Source organism: Pyrus communis, chromosome 11 (assembly GCF_963583255.1).
Source record: "Pyrus communis chromosome 11, drPyrComm1.1, whole genome shotgun sequence".
In the NCBI taxonomy this organism is placed as follows: Eukaryota; Viridiplantae; Streptophyta; class Magnoliopsida; order Rosales; family Rosaceae; genus Pyrus; species Pyrus communis.
The window spans coordinates 26,481,432-26,495,941 of NC_084813.1; the positions used below are offsets into that span (position 1 = coordinate 26,481,432).

At 36.7% G+C, this 14,510-nt stretch overlaps 1 protein-coding gene across 1 annotated transcript; it reads right to left on the bottom strand.

The window, feature by feature from the left end:
• Window positions 1-1,424: 1,424 nt before the first annotated feature.
• LOC137707856 (uncharacterized) lies at window positions 1,425-4,256 on the bottom strand. Its single transcript, XM_068446785.1, has 4 exons — window positions 3,929-4,256; window positions 3,540-3,742; window positions 2,715-2,944; window positions 1,425-1,891 (listed from the first exon to the last, which is right to left on the bottom strand). The coding sequence occupies exons 1-4, from the start codon at window positions 4,021-4,023 to the stop codon at window positions 1,613-1,615; spliced, it is 807 nt and encodes a 268-aa protein (XP_068302886.1). The 5' UTR covers window positions 4,024-4,256; the 3' UTR covers window positions 1,425-1,612.
• Between the last annotated feature and the right edge of the window lie 10,254 nt (window positions 4,257-14,510).

Sequence of the window (14,510 nt, forward strand, 5' to 3'; positions counted from 1 at the left end):
AACTTGTGATGACATTCTCCCTTATGTTGAAGAACTCAACATTCCAAAAAGGTGCATGGAGTCACCTGCCACAAAAGCATCCACTGATCCTAGTTTGTTTGTGTGGCCTGTCAAGGAGCATGGCGGCCCCATGTAAAGTCTTGGTGGGAGTGTCCTGTGGAATAAGTACAGGGCCAGACCAAAGAAATCAAGTTCAGGAGAAATTTTTAGGAGTGCCGGGAACACCATGACAAGTCTTGGTGGGAGTGTCCTGTGGAATAAGTACAGGGCCAGACCAAAGAAATCAAGTTCAGGAGAAATTTTTAGGAGTGCCGGGAACACCATGACACATGGTGTTCCCGGCACTCCTAAAAATTTCTCCAAGTTCAGATTGGTGGTACGAATTCCAGACCACTTCCTTGCCATGGAACAAATTACAGGAGGAGCTTCCTCCCATCAAATTTAGCTTCTAAAAATCAAATGGGTGTAAAAATAAATTCATATATTGAATTGGGTATATAGGGGTATATTAGGTATTAAATTTGAATTTAAAGAGTTACTAATAGTTTAGTTAAAAATTAAATGGATGCAAAGAGTAAGTTAAATGTAGAAATATGTTAGATGGGTTTAAATAAAATTTCCCAATTATTTATCGTTTGTAAAAACTCATGTTTGTAAGTATTTCTCTGTTTATTCAAGTACTTTGATAATTCGAATTGACAAACGGGATTAATGAATGATGGTAATGTACCAGAAAGGCGGTTGTAAATTCAACAATCTGTGACAAAAAGGTAGACACCCTAATAATTTCTAGACAGACGCAGAGAAAATGCAGTCACCTACTTTCCGGAAAAGGATCCTCGTTGGATTTTTTTCTTATGAGTCCAAAGGATTCTGTGATCAGGACCATTTATCGTGCATTATACGGTCAAAAATTATTTTAAAATTAAAAATTTAATATAAATAGTATCTAACGAAAACTGACCGCACGATATACGATGAACAGTCATGATCACGGGATCTCTAGGATCCCCAGGATCCTTGCCGGATTCTTTTCCCTACTTGCCATACAAGCTCGTTTCTTCATGTCTTCAAACGTCGAGATAACCAGATGACGGAATCTTACTGGAACTTTTAACCTCTGCAGCTCTGCTGCTTGAGCATGAAAAGAGGACCAGTCCATTCGAACTTATTTCCATCCCAAAACTAAAAGGTTGTTTGCACATTCTTATCACTGATCATGAAACCACAGCGAAAGCAGTCATATTTGAGATTTTGAGCCTCAGAATGCTTCAAAATTAAGCACCCTTAGTACTGGTTTGATACTGAGGTACTTTTATAAAAAGTGAATATAAAAAAAAGTTAAAGCTCAAAAAGATGTTTGGCAAACACTTAAAAACAACTTATTTTCACAGTTTTAGGCCAAAAAAAAAAAACTAAAAATGTGAAGCAACAAAAAGAGTTTATTCTCACGTCACAGCAGAAACAGTTTTATTTCAAAGTACAGGAATATCAAACCAGCCCTTACAATCCACAATTCAGAAGCAGTGTTTTTTCACTCTGTTCCATATGAATCGCGAAATTTTGAATGGATCACATTACATTACCTCACTAGGAAAAAAAAGGAGAAGAATCACATAAAAGAACGCATCCGAGGCCTAGTTAGAGACTGTGCCCCATCCACAAATATTGTTGTGCCTGTCATGTACCGTGACCCATCGCTGATTAGATATATCACAGTTGAAGCCGGATCGTTTTTAACATCAAGCCATCTCCCCAATGGAGCTGCCTCCATCACCTGCTTCTTTGCTCTCTCTATTCCCACAGAAATTGGAAATTCGTCTTGTAGATGCAAACCACGGGCAATAGCATTGACCCTAATCTGGTATCGTCCAATCTCCAGGGCTGACGTCTGAAAATAGCAACAGGAGAAATTTTCAGAATACTCAACAAAAATGAAACATAAAAAGTAAAAGCACAGTGTACTATGAGTTGAGATATGCAACAAGCAGTTCAAAATGCACTAAAGTTTTGGAGGTATGCAACAGAGGCATCCTAAATTGAACTTACAACCTCAAAATACAATAACAACGTTGTAAAAACCGTTCAATGCTTATGCCTTTGGTGTGTAAATCGTAATGTTGGATTAGGAGATGCCAAAACAACGACACCTTACAAGGTTGTCCCGATGATGATACACCTAAAAGTGTAGAACTGATATGAAGAACAACGACAGAAGTTCAAGTACATCAAAAGCCCTACAGTCTACAAAGTACTAGCAGCTTCTTGACTGATCAAAACTTTAGGACTATGCTCACAAACTCAATGAGACTTCTCCTCATCGATGTGGCAACTTATATTTCTCTACTTGTACCCTATTCTATCTCTCTTGAATTGACCCAACACCATCCAACACATAAGCAATTGTTCTTTTAGCTAACCATCCCACAATAAGACGTGACAAAAATCAATCATGATCATGAGACATCTCAGTGTATCTCCTTAAAAATTAATTTGATTGTGGTTATGTCGAGCCACCTAATGAGAGATCAATCACATAAAACCCTGCAAAACCAAGGTTGCAAATTTGGTTTTCGTATACAGATATGAATGGTTGGGATAGTTTTGACTCCTGACTGATACTATAATAGTTCATTTTCCAAAATTACTCAGAAAACATATGCAGCAGTAGTTATATCAGAGTGTATGTACACGAACGAATCCAATAAACATACCCTAGCTAACTGCTGAAGCCCTGCCGAACATGCACTATAAGCAGCAGCTCCTGGATAAAGCCCCCTTTCGGCTCCAATTATCGAGGTCAAGAACACGATTGAACCTCCTGACTTGTAATCTCGCATTCTTCTGCCAACAGCGTTTAACAGAAACCATGCAGACATAAAGTTAATCTTCATTATCTTTTTGAATTCACCTTCAGCTAATTGTAGCTGGTCTTGCATTTTTCCTGTTAAAAAAAACAGTAATGATCGCTCTGCTTAGGTTCAATTAATCTGCAACAAACTGTACATATGCACATGACAAAAAAGAGGCTAAACACGAGATGGTGAAGAACGTCCGTATATAAAAAAAAATATGTTAAACATGTTTTAACACGGGATCAACAGATTTCCAAGAAAAAATTGAAAATCTTCCCCAAAAAAGTTACTGTCATGTTTGTCAAACTTACAAAAGGTCAATTCCACATCAGCATTTTTTGCCGTACTATACTATTACTGTTACCATGGCCACACCAAGTTCCACTTGCTAAATAACTAATCAGATGTATATGTTCATATTTTATAATACTAATACTTCCAAACTATACCAAGGGAGCCACAAAGAATCAAAAAGATGAATAAAGATGCCAAATTGTGACAATTTTTTATTAACACTTTACACGAATGGAGTCTCAAGTATTACTCCTCGCCTCGTTTGGCACACATTATTGATTTGGATTGGATAACTCACTAAATTCAATGTTGTTTGAAAGGAAAATCATCTTTCAAATTATCTCCGACCGAGAGAAAATGGATTGGAGCAGTCATGAAGGAAACTTTTACCTTCGTAAGTATAGCAATGCACAAATGCATCCAAATTGCCCAAGATGCTGCATGCCTTCTCCACCGCCTCATCAAAAATTCCCTCCGTCTCGTCCTCCATGTCCACGTCCACCACCTCCACCGGCGCCACCGCACCCTCCAGTGAGCCCGTTATTTTCTGCACAATACCCCGTAGGCAGCTCTCCTTCCCCATCAACACCAACCTGCTTATTCATAACACAAACAAACAAACAAACAAACCAAAAAATCAAATCTTTAATACACAGAACAGAATAAATCTCAAAACCCATTTGTCAGATTAATCACAAAATGCACCCAAATGGAATCCGACCCAGAAAACCAGAAATTCAAAATTTCACATTTGATTCAGCCCATGGAGATTTAATCACCTGCAGCCGCGTTGGGCCAGAGAGAAGGCGATGCTCTGTGAAATCTCGTCACCATTGGAGGTGAGCAGGACTTTCTTCGCAGGAGGACTCCCCATTTGTTGGCTGATATAATTAAGGATGAGGTTGCTCTGCCGACACTCTTATATACTAAACAGAATTGAATTAAAAAGAGGTTGAAGTAAACTGAAAATAATTGAAATAGGTTTGGAGTAAACTCAAATAATAAAAAACGGTTGGAGTGTAATAAGAAGATGTGAAAAACGAGCGGAGTTAGATTCTTGGAGGACGCTGAAAGCGGAAGAAGATGGATATTATTATTAAATATTTATTCTTTGTTTCTGCAACGGCTGTAATTTCAGCGCTGTCGTGCAGATTTATATCCGAATCAAAACACAGATCTTTAGAAGTTAGATCCAACGGCTGCAATTATTATAACTTTGAGAGGAATTTCAAGTTTGTAGCCATTGGATCAAATTTTAAATGCCCAGATCCTTTACTCAGGAGGTTCAGCCTCCTAAGCTTAAGAGGGGATCCGGTTTCGAACCTGTAGATTGTGATGGTATTGGCTACGCAATATAAGGTTAAAAACCGGTTTGCTACTTTCCATTTGTATTACGACATATAATGTATTAACTCATCCTTTTTTTTTGGGACAAAATATTAATTTTTCATATGCCGCTGTTGATGGTTGACTAGTTAACTTCTTCTGAGTTTAAAAAAATATGTAATGGAAAACACTTCATAAAGTTTTAACAAAGACAAAAACAATGGAGCGATAACTGTATTATAAATATATTGTATGTGGATGCGGTGATAATATTGTAATTAAATTAAAGTTTGGTGATACCGACAACTATTTATTCACAAATTACCTAAAACTATGTTTTCATAAATATTCGCTCCAAAATCATATCATTCGTGGTGTATCTTCGTTAAGGATAAAAACATCAAATAAACATCATTGACTGAATAAGGGATGAAAACCCTAACAGTACCGTACCAAAATATGTAAGGTTCGTACCTAATATTCATAAATAAATGAGTCAGTATATGAGAAATTTTAAGTTCAAATTTTGAAAATGACAAATTTAATTACCTAATCAATAAATAACAACACCAAACCATTAGCTTATTGTTTCCATTCTTTGGTCTATATTTACCTAATGGTCAAATATTTCTTTTCTGCATGCACCACAAATACAAATTTCCAATCAAATATAGACACGTGGCGAAGTGGGATTTTGTGGTGGTAAGTTCGTGGTGTTTGTTTGGTGGTGGTGATGGTGGTCGTTGTGACCGAACTGGTTTTCAAGCAGTCGTTAGATGTATGGAAGTTGCATTGAAACTTTTTGTGAAGGTTTGTTGAAGATGACCTTGACCTTTTGACCCAACTGACCCAAGAATCAGACGGGCTTTCGGTCAAACGATAGCATTCGCAAATTACTAGGTAAGTACTAAATAGCAACAATTTATACGTAAATTTCTCTCTTGATTTTGACTCAAGCACTATTTAATTTGGTGACATCCAATTAAATTTCTTATTAGCAAAAGAGGTTATGAATTCAACTATTATATTATGAGAAGGAACTCAAATCTTACGAAAGATAGTGGTTGTACGAATAGAAAAGAGTAGACTTCTTTTGCACAAATACGTGAGATTTACGGCGAAAATAATAAAATTTTCAATATTATTGTCAGACGGCCATATATAACACTATTAATTAGCGTGTTCTAATATAAATTAACGCATATGGTTGATACAACACATAATTAGAATATAGTACTAGTACATAAATTCACATGCTATTACATAAGTTAATAGATGATAACATAGAGTTTGTTTATAAGTACTTTTAAAATGACTAAAAACACTTTTAGAGAACAAATTTATGGGTTCTAAAAACACTTAAAGTGCTTCCTACAAGAAGTAATATTATTTTTTTCATGTTTTACTTGCATTTTTACTAAAAATTATTTTCAAAAATATTTTCACAAAAAACAATTTTAGTCATTTTAGAAACCGTTCTAAACGAGCCCATGATGAGGTGTCAGGTCATACTGAAAAAAGTATACATAAAAAAAAGGCTAGACAAAAGAATATTTTTGAATTTCCGGCAATGTCAAGCCAATTGGAGGAAAAAGAAGAAAACAAAGGATTTGACTTAGACCTAATTGACATATAACTAAACAAATTTGTAATTGGCATTATATTATTAGGACAATATTTTGTTCAGAATTCACATTCATGTTTTTGTTTTTTTTTTTTTTGAGTCCAGTCGTTCAAATTGATACGCGTTTGTATGCAAGCGTGCTTCTTGCCTAGCTACTTCTACGTATTTAATATTAGCATCACCAAACAGAAAAAAAGAGTGAAACATGAAAGGCTAGGTCAAAGAAAAAGAGTGACAACAATCCATTTCTTGTTTTCTATTCTACTCCATTTTTATTTTCAGTTGCCTCTGGATCCCTTTCCACCAAATTCACCTAGTTCGGGATCCGGACCATTGAAATTTGATTCAATTGCTATAAACAGGGGCTCACTTAAAAGTTATAATAACTGTAGCCGTTAAATCAAAATCCAACAGTTCGGATCCCTAATTAGGTGAATTCGGTGGAAAGGGATCCTCCCAGTTGCCTAACCCCCCTTTTTTTAATTTTTTTTTAATACAAGTGGTTTTTATATTAATTCATCTACACTATAATTAAGAAGAAAAATTCAATTTGAATATGGTAAAAGATCACATTGTTATAGTCGATCCGTTTAAACACATGTATGTGTTACCATTGTGAATAATATTGGCTTCACTACAATTGTGAATAAATTTCTGCTTTAAACACTTTGCAGCCAATGTCCAAAACTTTGTGGTTATGACCAAAACTAATCATATTATAAATTATTAAATATTTGTTAAAAACTAAAATCAAGAAATTAGATAATTTAATTATCAAATTGTATGGTTGATATACCATTTATTTACTTACTCCAGTTAATTGACTAAATAACTTTAAATTTATTATAAATAATTGTACATAGTGACTTAAGAATGATTTTAATCGTGAATAAGAAGTGTTATGAGTGGCAATAAAGTGTTTCGAAGAGGAATTAATTCACAAATTTGTAAGCCAAGCATTGTTGATTGTTTATTTGCCAATTGGCTTGGGACTGAAGGGCCATTTTTTAAGTTACGTCAATGTAAATGATTAAATTATGATCAACAAGTGCGGACTGGTATCACGTTAGTGAGATACAAATAAATAATTGGAAAATGGTACCATACCCGCATTTTTTTAATTTTGTTCTTACCCACATTTAAATGCGGGTAAATGTGGGACAATGCCTACATTTAAATATTGTGCATTCGGATCAAGATGGTTCTAAACTTATAAAATCACTCATATTTCAAAAAATACACATTGAGGACCTTTCAAATATTTTTAGTATAGATTTCTCTTGTGTCCGTCAAATATTTGGTGTAGTGCCTATTAGGCATATGATATATCCACTCAACAGATTACGTCAAGAACACTCGATGAATTCTCTGGATAGCAATTATCAGATTACTTCGACATATGTGAATATATGTTGACATGTACATAATATGATGACACGTCGACAACAAGTCCATCGAGTATTAGAAGAAATAAACTTTTTGTGCGTTTTTCGCTATGTTTCTATTACAAAACTCAGACTTTTAACACTGCCCCAACGTCCGAAATCTGGATCCCCAACAGATGACAACCCATTTATGCAAATGCAATGGATTATTATGGTTTCTTCTCTTATCTATAATTCCAAACTCAAACTTAAGGGTACATTATACAAAATAAAAACTAATTAATTTAGAAATATATAGATAGCAACTCACGACTCGTGAAGCTCCCGTGAGGCTCCTCCAATGTAGTGAATGTTCGAATCTCCATAATCATAAATAGTTTAAATAAAATATGCTATTGTGAAAAAAAAAAAAAAATTCAAATATTCAAACTCTCAAAGGCCACAAATTCGGAAGAGGATTTTTTTCCCCTTTAATTTCTCTTCCTTTTGTTTTACTAAAAAAAAAAATTCTTTTTTTTAAAATTTTTTTTTAATATTTGAATGGTTACGATTAAGTTACGTAAATATTTTATATTAATTTTTTATAGCGATAAAAAGATAAAGGAATTGGATTTGTCCCGAACTTTAATGTCCGGAGCTTAGGAATCAATTTATCTGGGCCGCACAAATTCAATCCAAGGTCCCCATGAACTCATTTTCCTTGCCACCACACAAAACCAACGGCTCTGATTTCTTTTACACACTAATCAACGACCCAGATGATTTGATCTCTAGGCTCTAGACACTAAGTTCCGAAGCGGATCCAATTCTAAGGATAAAAAACAAAGGGTAAATTATATTTTACCTCCTTGAGTTTGGGTGCAATTGCAACCTTATGCAGCATCTTTAAAACATTTCAATCTCATACATAAACTTTTATTTTCTTGCAGTTTCATACATCTGTTAGTTAAACCGTTAGTTTTACCGTTAAGTGATGATGTGGTAAATGAATGACCCACATATTTGATGACGTGGAGTATAAAAAATAATTTGTTAACAAAAAACAGCTTAAACAAAAAAGTTAAATTAAAACAAAACAAAAAGGGGTCCATCCCCTTCTCCCACCCCAGACCTCCATCACCATTTCCTTCTCTCTCCAATGTCTATACAGAGTTGATAGATGTGTGCAAAGCTACTGCATTTTCTCCCATTTCTCATCACCTTACTGCCCTAAACCCCTATCACTCTTCCTTAGATCACGGATGATAAAACCCGACCCGAAATCCGAAACCCAAAACCCAGTTGCTTGTTCACGTTCTGGAGCTCAATTCGAAGGACCAAGTTGGAAACTTTCCCGGAAACCCATAGGGGATTGGAAAATCGTGGCATTTTCTGAATTGGGTTTTTGGAGATTTCTCTGATTGACCATTTTCTCGGGAAAGCTCGAGACTTTTTCTTCAGCTGACTTATCTCTCCTCCGTGTTCTTCGGCTGCTAAGTTTGACTGTGAAAAATCCACCACCACCACCCATGCCATGCAACCACCATGTTAATCCTCCCCCCACAATCCCTAAACCCCATTCCCAGATTTTCCAATTTTTTTTTTCTGATTCTTCGTCTTCCCCAAATCTCCCTAAAATTTTCTCTCATTTTTCACTCTCAATCCGAAAAAAAAAACCCATAAAATTTCCTAGATCCTAAGCTGAGTTTGCGTCTGAATTAGCTTCCCTTTTCGACTGGGTCGTGAGGAAGGGTCGAGATCAAGAGCTCTCTCTGTGCTCATGCCTTTAATCTTAGGTGCAACCACCTCTGCCGCGACACCCGATTGGAAGACCTATGGAGAAAACCCGAAAAGACGAACCTCGCAGGAAGGAATCGACCTCATCAATGCATGGCGGTGAACGAAAGATAATCGAACCTATACTCATTGCTGTAGCGGTTGGGTGGCAAGGACAATCGCCACCGGTGTCGAAGGAGTCAATCGACACCGTGCCATGTGTCAAGATTTGGGAATCATATATTTGGTTTCAAATTATTGGTTGTGCGAATTTCAACTTTGATAATCTGGAACTATTAGGGATTAAGAGGGGAAGGATTAACATAATTGTGTGGTGGGATGGGTGGTGGTGGTGGAGAAAGAAGGAGATGGTGATGGAGGTCTCAGGTGAGAGAATGGGATAGGCCCCTTTTTGTTTTTTTTTTAAATTGTTTTTTGTTAACAAATTATTTTTTTATACGCCACGTTATCAAATATGTGGGTCATGTATTTGCCACGTCATTACTTAACGGTCAAACTAATGGTTTAATTAACGGATGTATGAAACTGCAATAAAATAAAATTTTGTGTATGAACTTAAAATGTTTTAAAGATGTTGTATGAGGTTGCAATCGCACCTAAATCCGAAGGAGTAAAATGTAATTTACCCAAAACCAAAATGTGAGAGGAAGAAAGCGAAGGTGATAGGAACATGATGAAGGAATCCTGCTTCCACAAATCCACCTACCTAAAACGCTTCAGAGCGCAAATCCAACGGTATTGTGCTCCATTTGTGTTCGACTGAATTTGACAAACCCCACAACCCTCCATTAATTGTCCACTCTCACAAACACATGGCAAGCTCCTCCGTCGTCGCCTTCAACCCCCTAACAGGGCGGAAAGCGCGCCAACCAGCAGCCGGATTCGCACCTAAATAACGTCCAAGGCAAGTATCAAGTCCAAATTTTGGGAGTGTGAATTTTCGAAAACCCCAATCTGTAGTTTTAACTGATTGCGTATCAAGATTGATTTGATTATTCTAAAAAAGAATTCATTAGTTTTAACTGATTGCGTGGGTTGGTTTAAGTGGCATCTCATTGGATAGAGATCCTCATTCCCTAAGTGGTGGCTACAAACGTCGGCTTGCCTTGGCAATTCAACTAGTAAGACCTTAGATGTAAACACAAATGCACACACCAAAATGCAATGTGATATATATTAGATAACACTTCAACTATGTGCTTTGATAAAGTTCAGTCTTATAAATCTGGTTATTGCTTTGGCATGAAATCACTCATACATGTCAATTGACCTCAATCTCTTCAAAATAGACTTAAGCCAATTATGTTTTACTTGGGAAACATTTTTACTCTTCAAAATAGACTTAAGCCAAAGTTCCAGTTGTGCTCTGGCTTCTAGCTTCAAAACTTAGGTTTCTAGGTTTTATCTGGCAAACCATGTTGTTTGTTTCTTCCTTTTTGTATTTTGGTATTTGGTTTTACTTTTATCTTCTTCTTATTCCTTTTTTCTTTCTTTTTTTTTTTTTTTTTGCTGATATTTTGATAACTTTTATTTGATCAGATTGGAAGGCACGTGCAGATGTTGTGAAGCTTCTCAAGCATCTAAAGAAATTCTAAAAAAATCTGTTATGAAAATTGGGATAATGATGAGTGGTTTCTTCTAACATGGGAATACTTTTTATTTTATTTTTAATTTTTAAGTAGGGCATGTTATATTAACCTGGCTGTGAGGTTGCTATAAAAATCAGCAAAATTTATGTTCATATAATTACTAAATTGCCCGTATTTTTTAATTGAATTCAGTTTTGATGAGGGGGTTTGTTGGTCCTAAAAAACTTCAAAGCCTAATTGGCACGCAGGCCGAGTAATTAATAAGCTAACTACGTCATTCGGTTATGTGCGGGGTGTGCCAACTTGTCAGCCGAGGAGTAAAATATGTTGATGTTGCGTTGAGCGCACTGCTGACTTCTTGATCTTGCGACTGCGGCCGAGGAAGGAACATGCCTCGGCCTTCGGGTTCTAGAGCCTGAAGACAAGGCTGCTAGTTCTGAGAAGTTCAATATCAAATTCGACTTTCAATGTGCCAAATGTTATAACCTGTAACACCTCACTTCACTGAAATGGCTAATGAGATGACATCTGCTAATAAGGATTCAAAAATCCTTCTCGACCGAGACTTGGATAGATAACCAGTCGGTCTCGACGCAGTGCTGTTTATCCAAACTGAAGGTGCTCCGGGAATGCCTGATTCTACAGCAACAGTGATGTTTATCCAAACTGAAGATGTCACCGATTGGTTTCATAGTGCTGTTTATCCAAACCGAAGGTGTGTTGGCGGAAAAAGAAAATAAAAAAAAATCTCAAGATGTTTGAGAGGTTTGCACAGTACAATTTGTGTGTTGAATTGGAGGGGCCCCAAATGTTATTTGCGACCCTATATTTATAGTAGCTGTCTTTGGCTTGGCATGGCTTGATAGCTTTGTAGAGTCTAATTGTCGCTCTAACTTTGTAGAACATCACTTGACTCAAACTTGTGTCCCATCACCTTAGCCGTCCAATGTCTCCAAGATATGATAAAGGCTATCTCTTAATTTTCCTTGAAAAGATTAAATATATCTTCCCACATGTGTGGCCTCCAACCGAAACTTCTCTTTCTCCACTATATTGGTCCAAGTGCAACCATGCATGCATGATAATTAAAATACCATGGTTGATAGTTTTGCATTATCTGCGAAACCACCCTGATCACATCACATCATATCACCTCATTTTGACTAATCCAAAAGGCATATCCACATGCTGATCATCCAATATTAATTGCAACCTTGTGGTATTGTTCCACGGGGTTCTCCATGCAAGATACGACTCTAATGTTGCACGACATTTCACATAACCTCTTCTGCATAGAGCTTTACGCGTATCACAACTCTGTACATTTTAAGGATATTTTTCAAGATAATTACTATGATTAAAAAAAAAAAAACAATAGTAATGTTAGGAAAAATCTCTAATCATCCAACGGCCTCGATTATTTGAGCTGATGGTGTAATTTTGGGTCCAAATAGGGTTACAATGATAATTTCCTGATAGCTTTGTAGAGTCTAATTGTCGCTCTAACTTTGTAGAACATCACTTGACTCAAACTTGTGTCCCATCACCTTAGCCGTCCAAGGTCTCCAAGATATGATAAAAGCTCTCTTAATTTTCCTTGAAAAGATTAAATATATCTTCCCACATGCGTGGCCTGACCAAATGAATGCATTATATTCCAACCGAAACTTCTCTTTCTCCATGGTTGATAGTTTTGCATTATCTGCGAAACCACCCTGATCCCATCACATCATCGCATTTTGATTAATCCAAAAGGCATATCCACATGTTGATCGTCCAATATTAATTGCATCATTGTGGTATTGTTCCACGTGGTTCTGCATGCAAGATACGACTCTAATGCTGCACAGCATTTCACATAACCTCTTCTGCATGGAGCTTTACGCATATCACAACTCTGTACACTTTAAGGATATTTTCAAGATAATTACTATGGTTAAAAAAAAAAAACAATAGTAATGTTAAGAAAAATCTCTAATCATCCGACGACCTCGATTATTTGAGCCGATGGTGTAATTTTGGGTCCAAATAGGGTTACAATGATAATTTCCTGAAAGTTTTAGTTGACAACCGAAATTTTATTAATAGGAAGTGTGGATGTGCATAGACGTACACACAATTGGTAAAAGTTAAAGCGTAGACTAACAACAGTCGCCTTTTGAACTGGAGTAAGTTCAATTGGATCTTGCATTAGTTGGAGCATTTGTGCGCGTCCAACAAGGACGGAATTTAAAATTATATAATCCTTAATTAATTAACTTTGATCGAATCATGAAAAGTAATTTAGGGCTGGATTCATGGTTTTCTAGTGCATAATATAGAGGGTTATCTGCGACCCTATATTTATAGTAGCTGTTTTTGGCTTGGCATGGCTTGATAGCTTTGTAGAGTCTAATTGTCGCTCTAACTTTGTAGAACATCACTTGACTCAAACTTGTGTCCCATCACCTTAGCCGTCCAATGTCTCCAAGATATGATAAAGGCTATCTCTTAATTTTCCTTGAAAAGATTAAATATATCTTCCCACATGCGTGGCCTCCAACCGAAACTTCTCTTTCTCCAGTATATTGGTCCAAGTGCAACCATGCATGCATGATAATTAAAATACCATGGTTGATAGTTTTGCATTATCTGCGAAACCACCCTGATCACATCACATCACATCACCTCATTTTGACTAATCCAAAAGGCATATCCACATGCTGATCATCCAATATTAATTGCAACCTTGTGGTATTGTTCCACGGGGTTCTGCATGCAAGATACGACTCTAATGCTGCACGGCATTTCACATAACCTCTTTTGCATAGAGTTTTACGTGTATCACAACTCTGTACACTTTAAGGATATTTTTCAAGATAATTACTATGATTAAAAAAAAAAAACAATAGTAATGTTAAGAAAAATCTCTAATCATCCAACGGCCTCGATTATTTGAGTCGATGGCGTAATTTTAGGTCCAAACATTGCCCCCCAGTTTCCTTAAACTTCGGCTCGCAACCCGAATGGTTAAGGAAATTAAGTCTCTCCAACCAATCAAGAGTACTTCAACTGTCCAACCAATCAGGAGTACTTCGACCGTCCAACCTATCAGGAGTACTTCGAGCGTCCAACCAATCAGGAGTACTTCGACCGTCCAGCCAATCAGAAGTACTTCGGCCGTCTACTTATCAAGTCGAGAGGAACCTATCGCTGTGCACTTGATTCTTAGTAACTTGTCAAGAGAACATGGTCATGGCTTCTTTTGACCAAAGAACAACCCATGGTCGAAGATAAATGATAAACAATCAGGCCCAATTTTTTTCTCGACCTCCTCGAACAATATGTCCTCCAACGTGTAGTAAAAATTGGTCACCTCGAGTCGCGGTAGATCCTTCGTGAAAGGCGGGTCGAGGTCGAGGTCGACGTGTTGGCCAAGCTCTCCCAAAAAACTTTCGTCTTTCTAATGGATTCTGACAACTTGGAAGCAAATCATGATTCCTCACGCTACAACATGTTCATAGGTTGAAGCCTATATCTAATTAAATATCCTTCTTTTTCCCTTTTTCACTTCTACCAAAAGAAAATAGTAAAACCATTTTTTTTGAAGAAGAAGTCTGCCATCACCAGGAAAAACTTTGCATGCACGCATCCAATGGCCTACAACATTAGCAACCGAACC

Coding starts and splice junctions, on each gene's coding strand:
- LOC137707856 (XM_068446785.1), bottom strand. CDS start 4,023: ATGGGGAGTCCTCCTGCGAAGAAAGTCCTGCTCACCTCCAATGGTGAC. Junction 2,945..3,539: donor GCATTGCTATACTTACGAAG/GTAAAAGTTTCC, acceptor TTTTTTTAACAG/GAAAAATGCAAGACCAGCTA. Junction 1,892..2,714: donor GGCTTCAGCAGTTAGCTAGG/GTATGTTTATTG, acceptor TGCTATTTTCAG/ACGTCAGCCCTGGAGATTGG.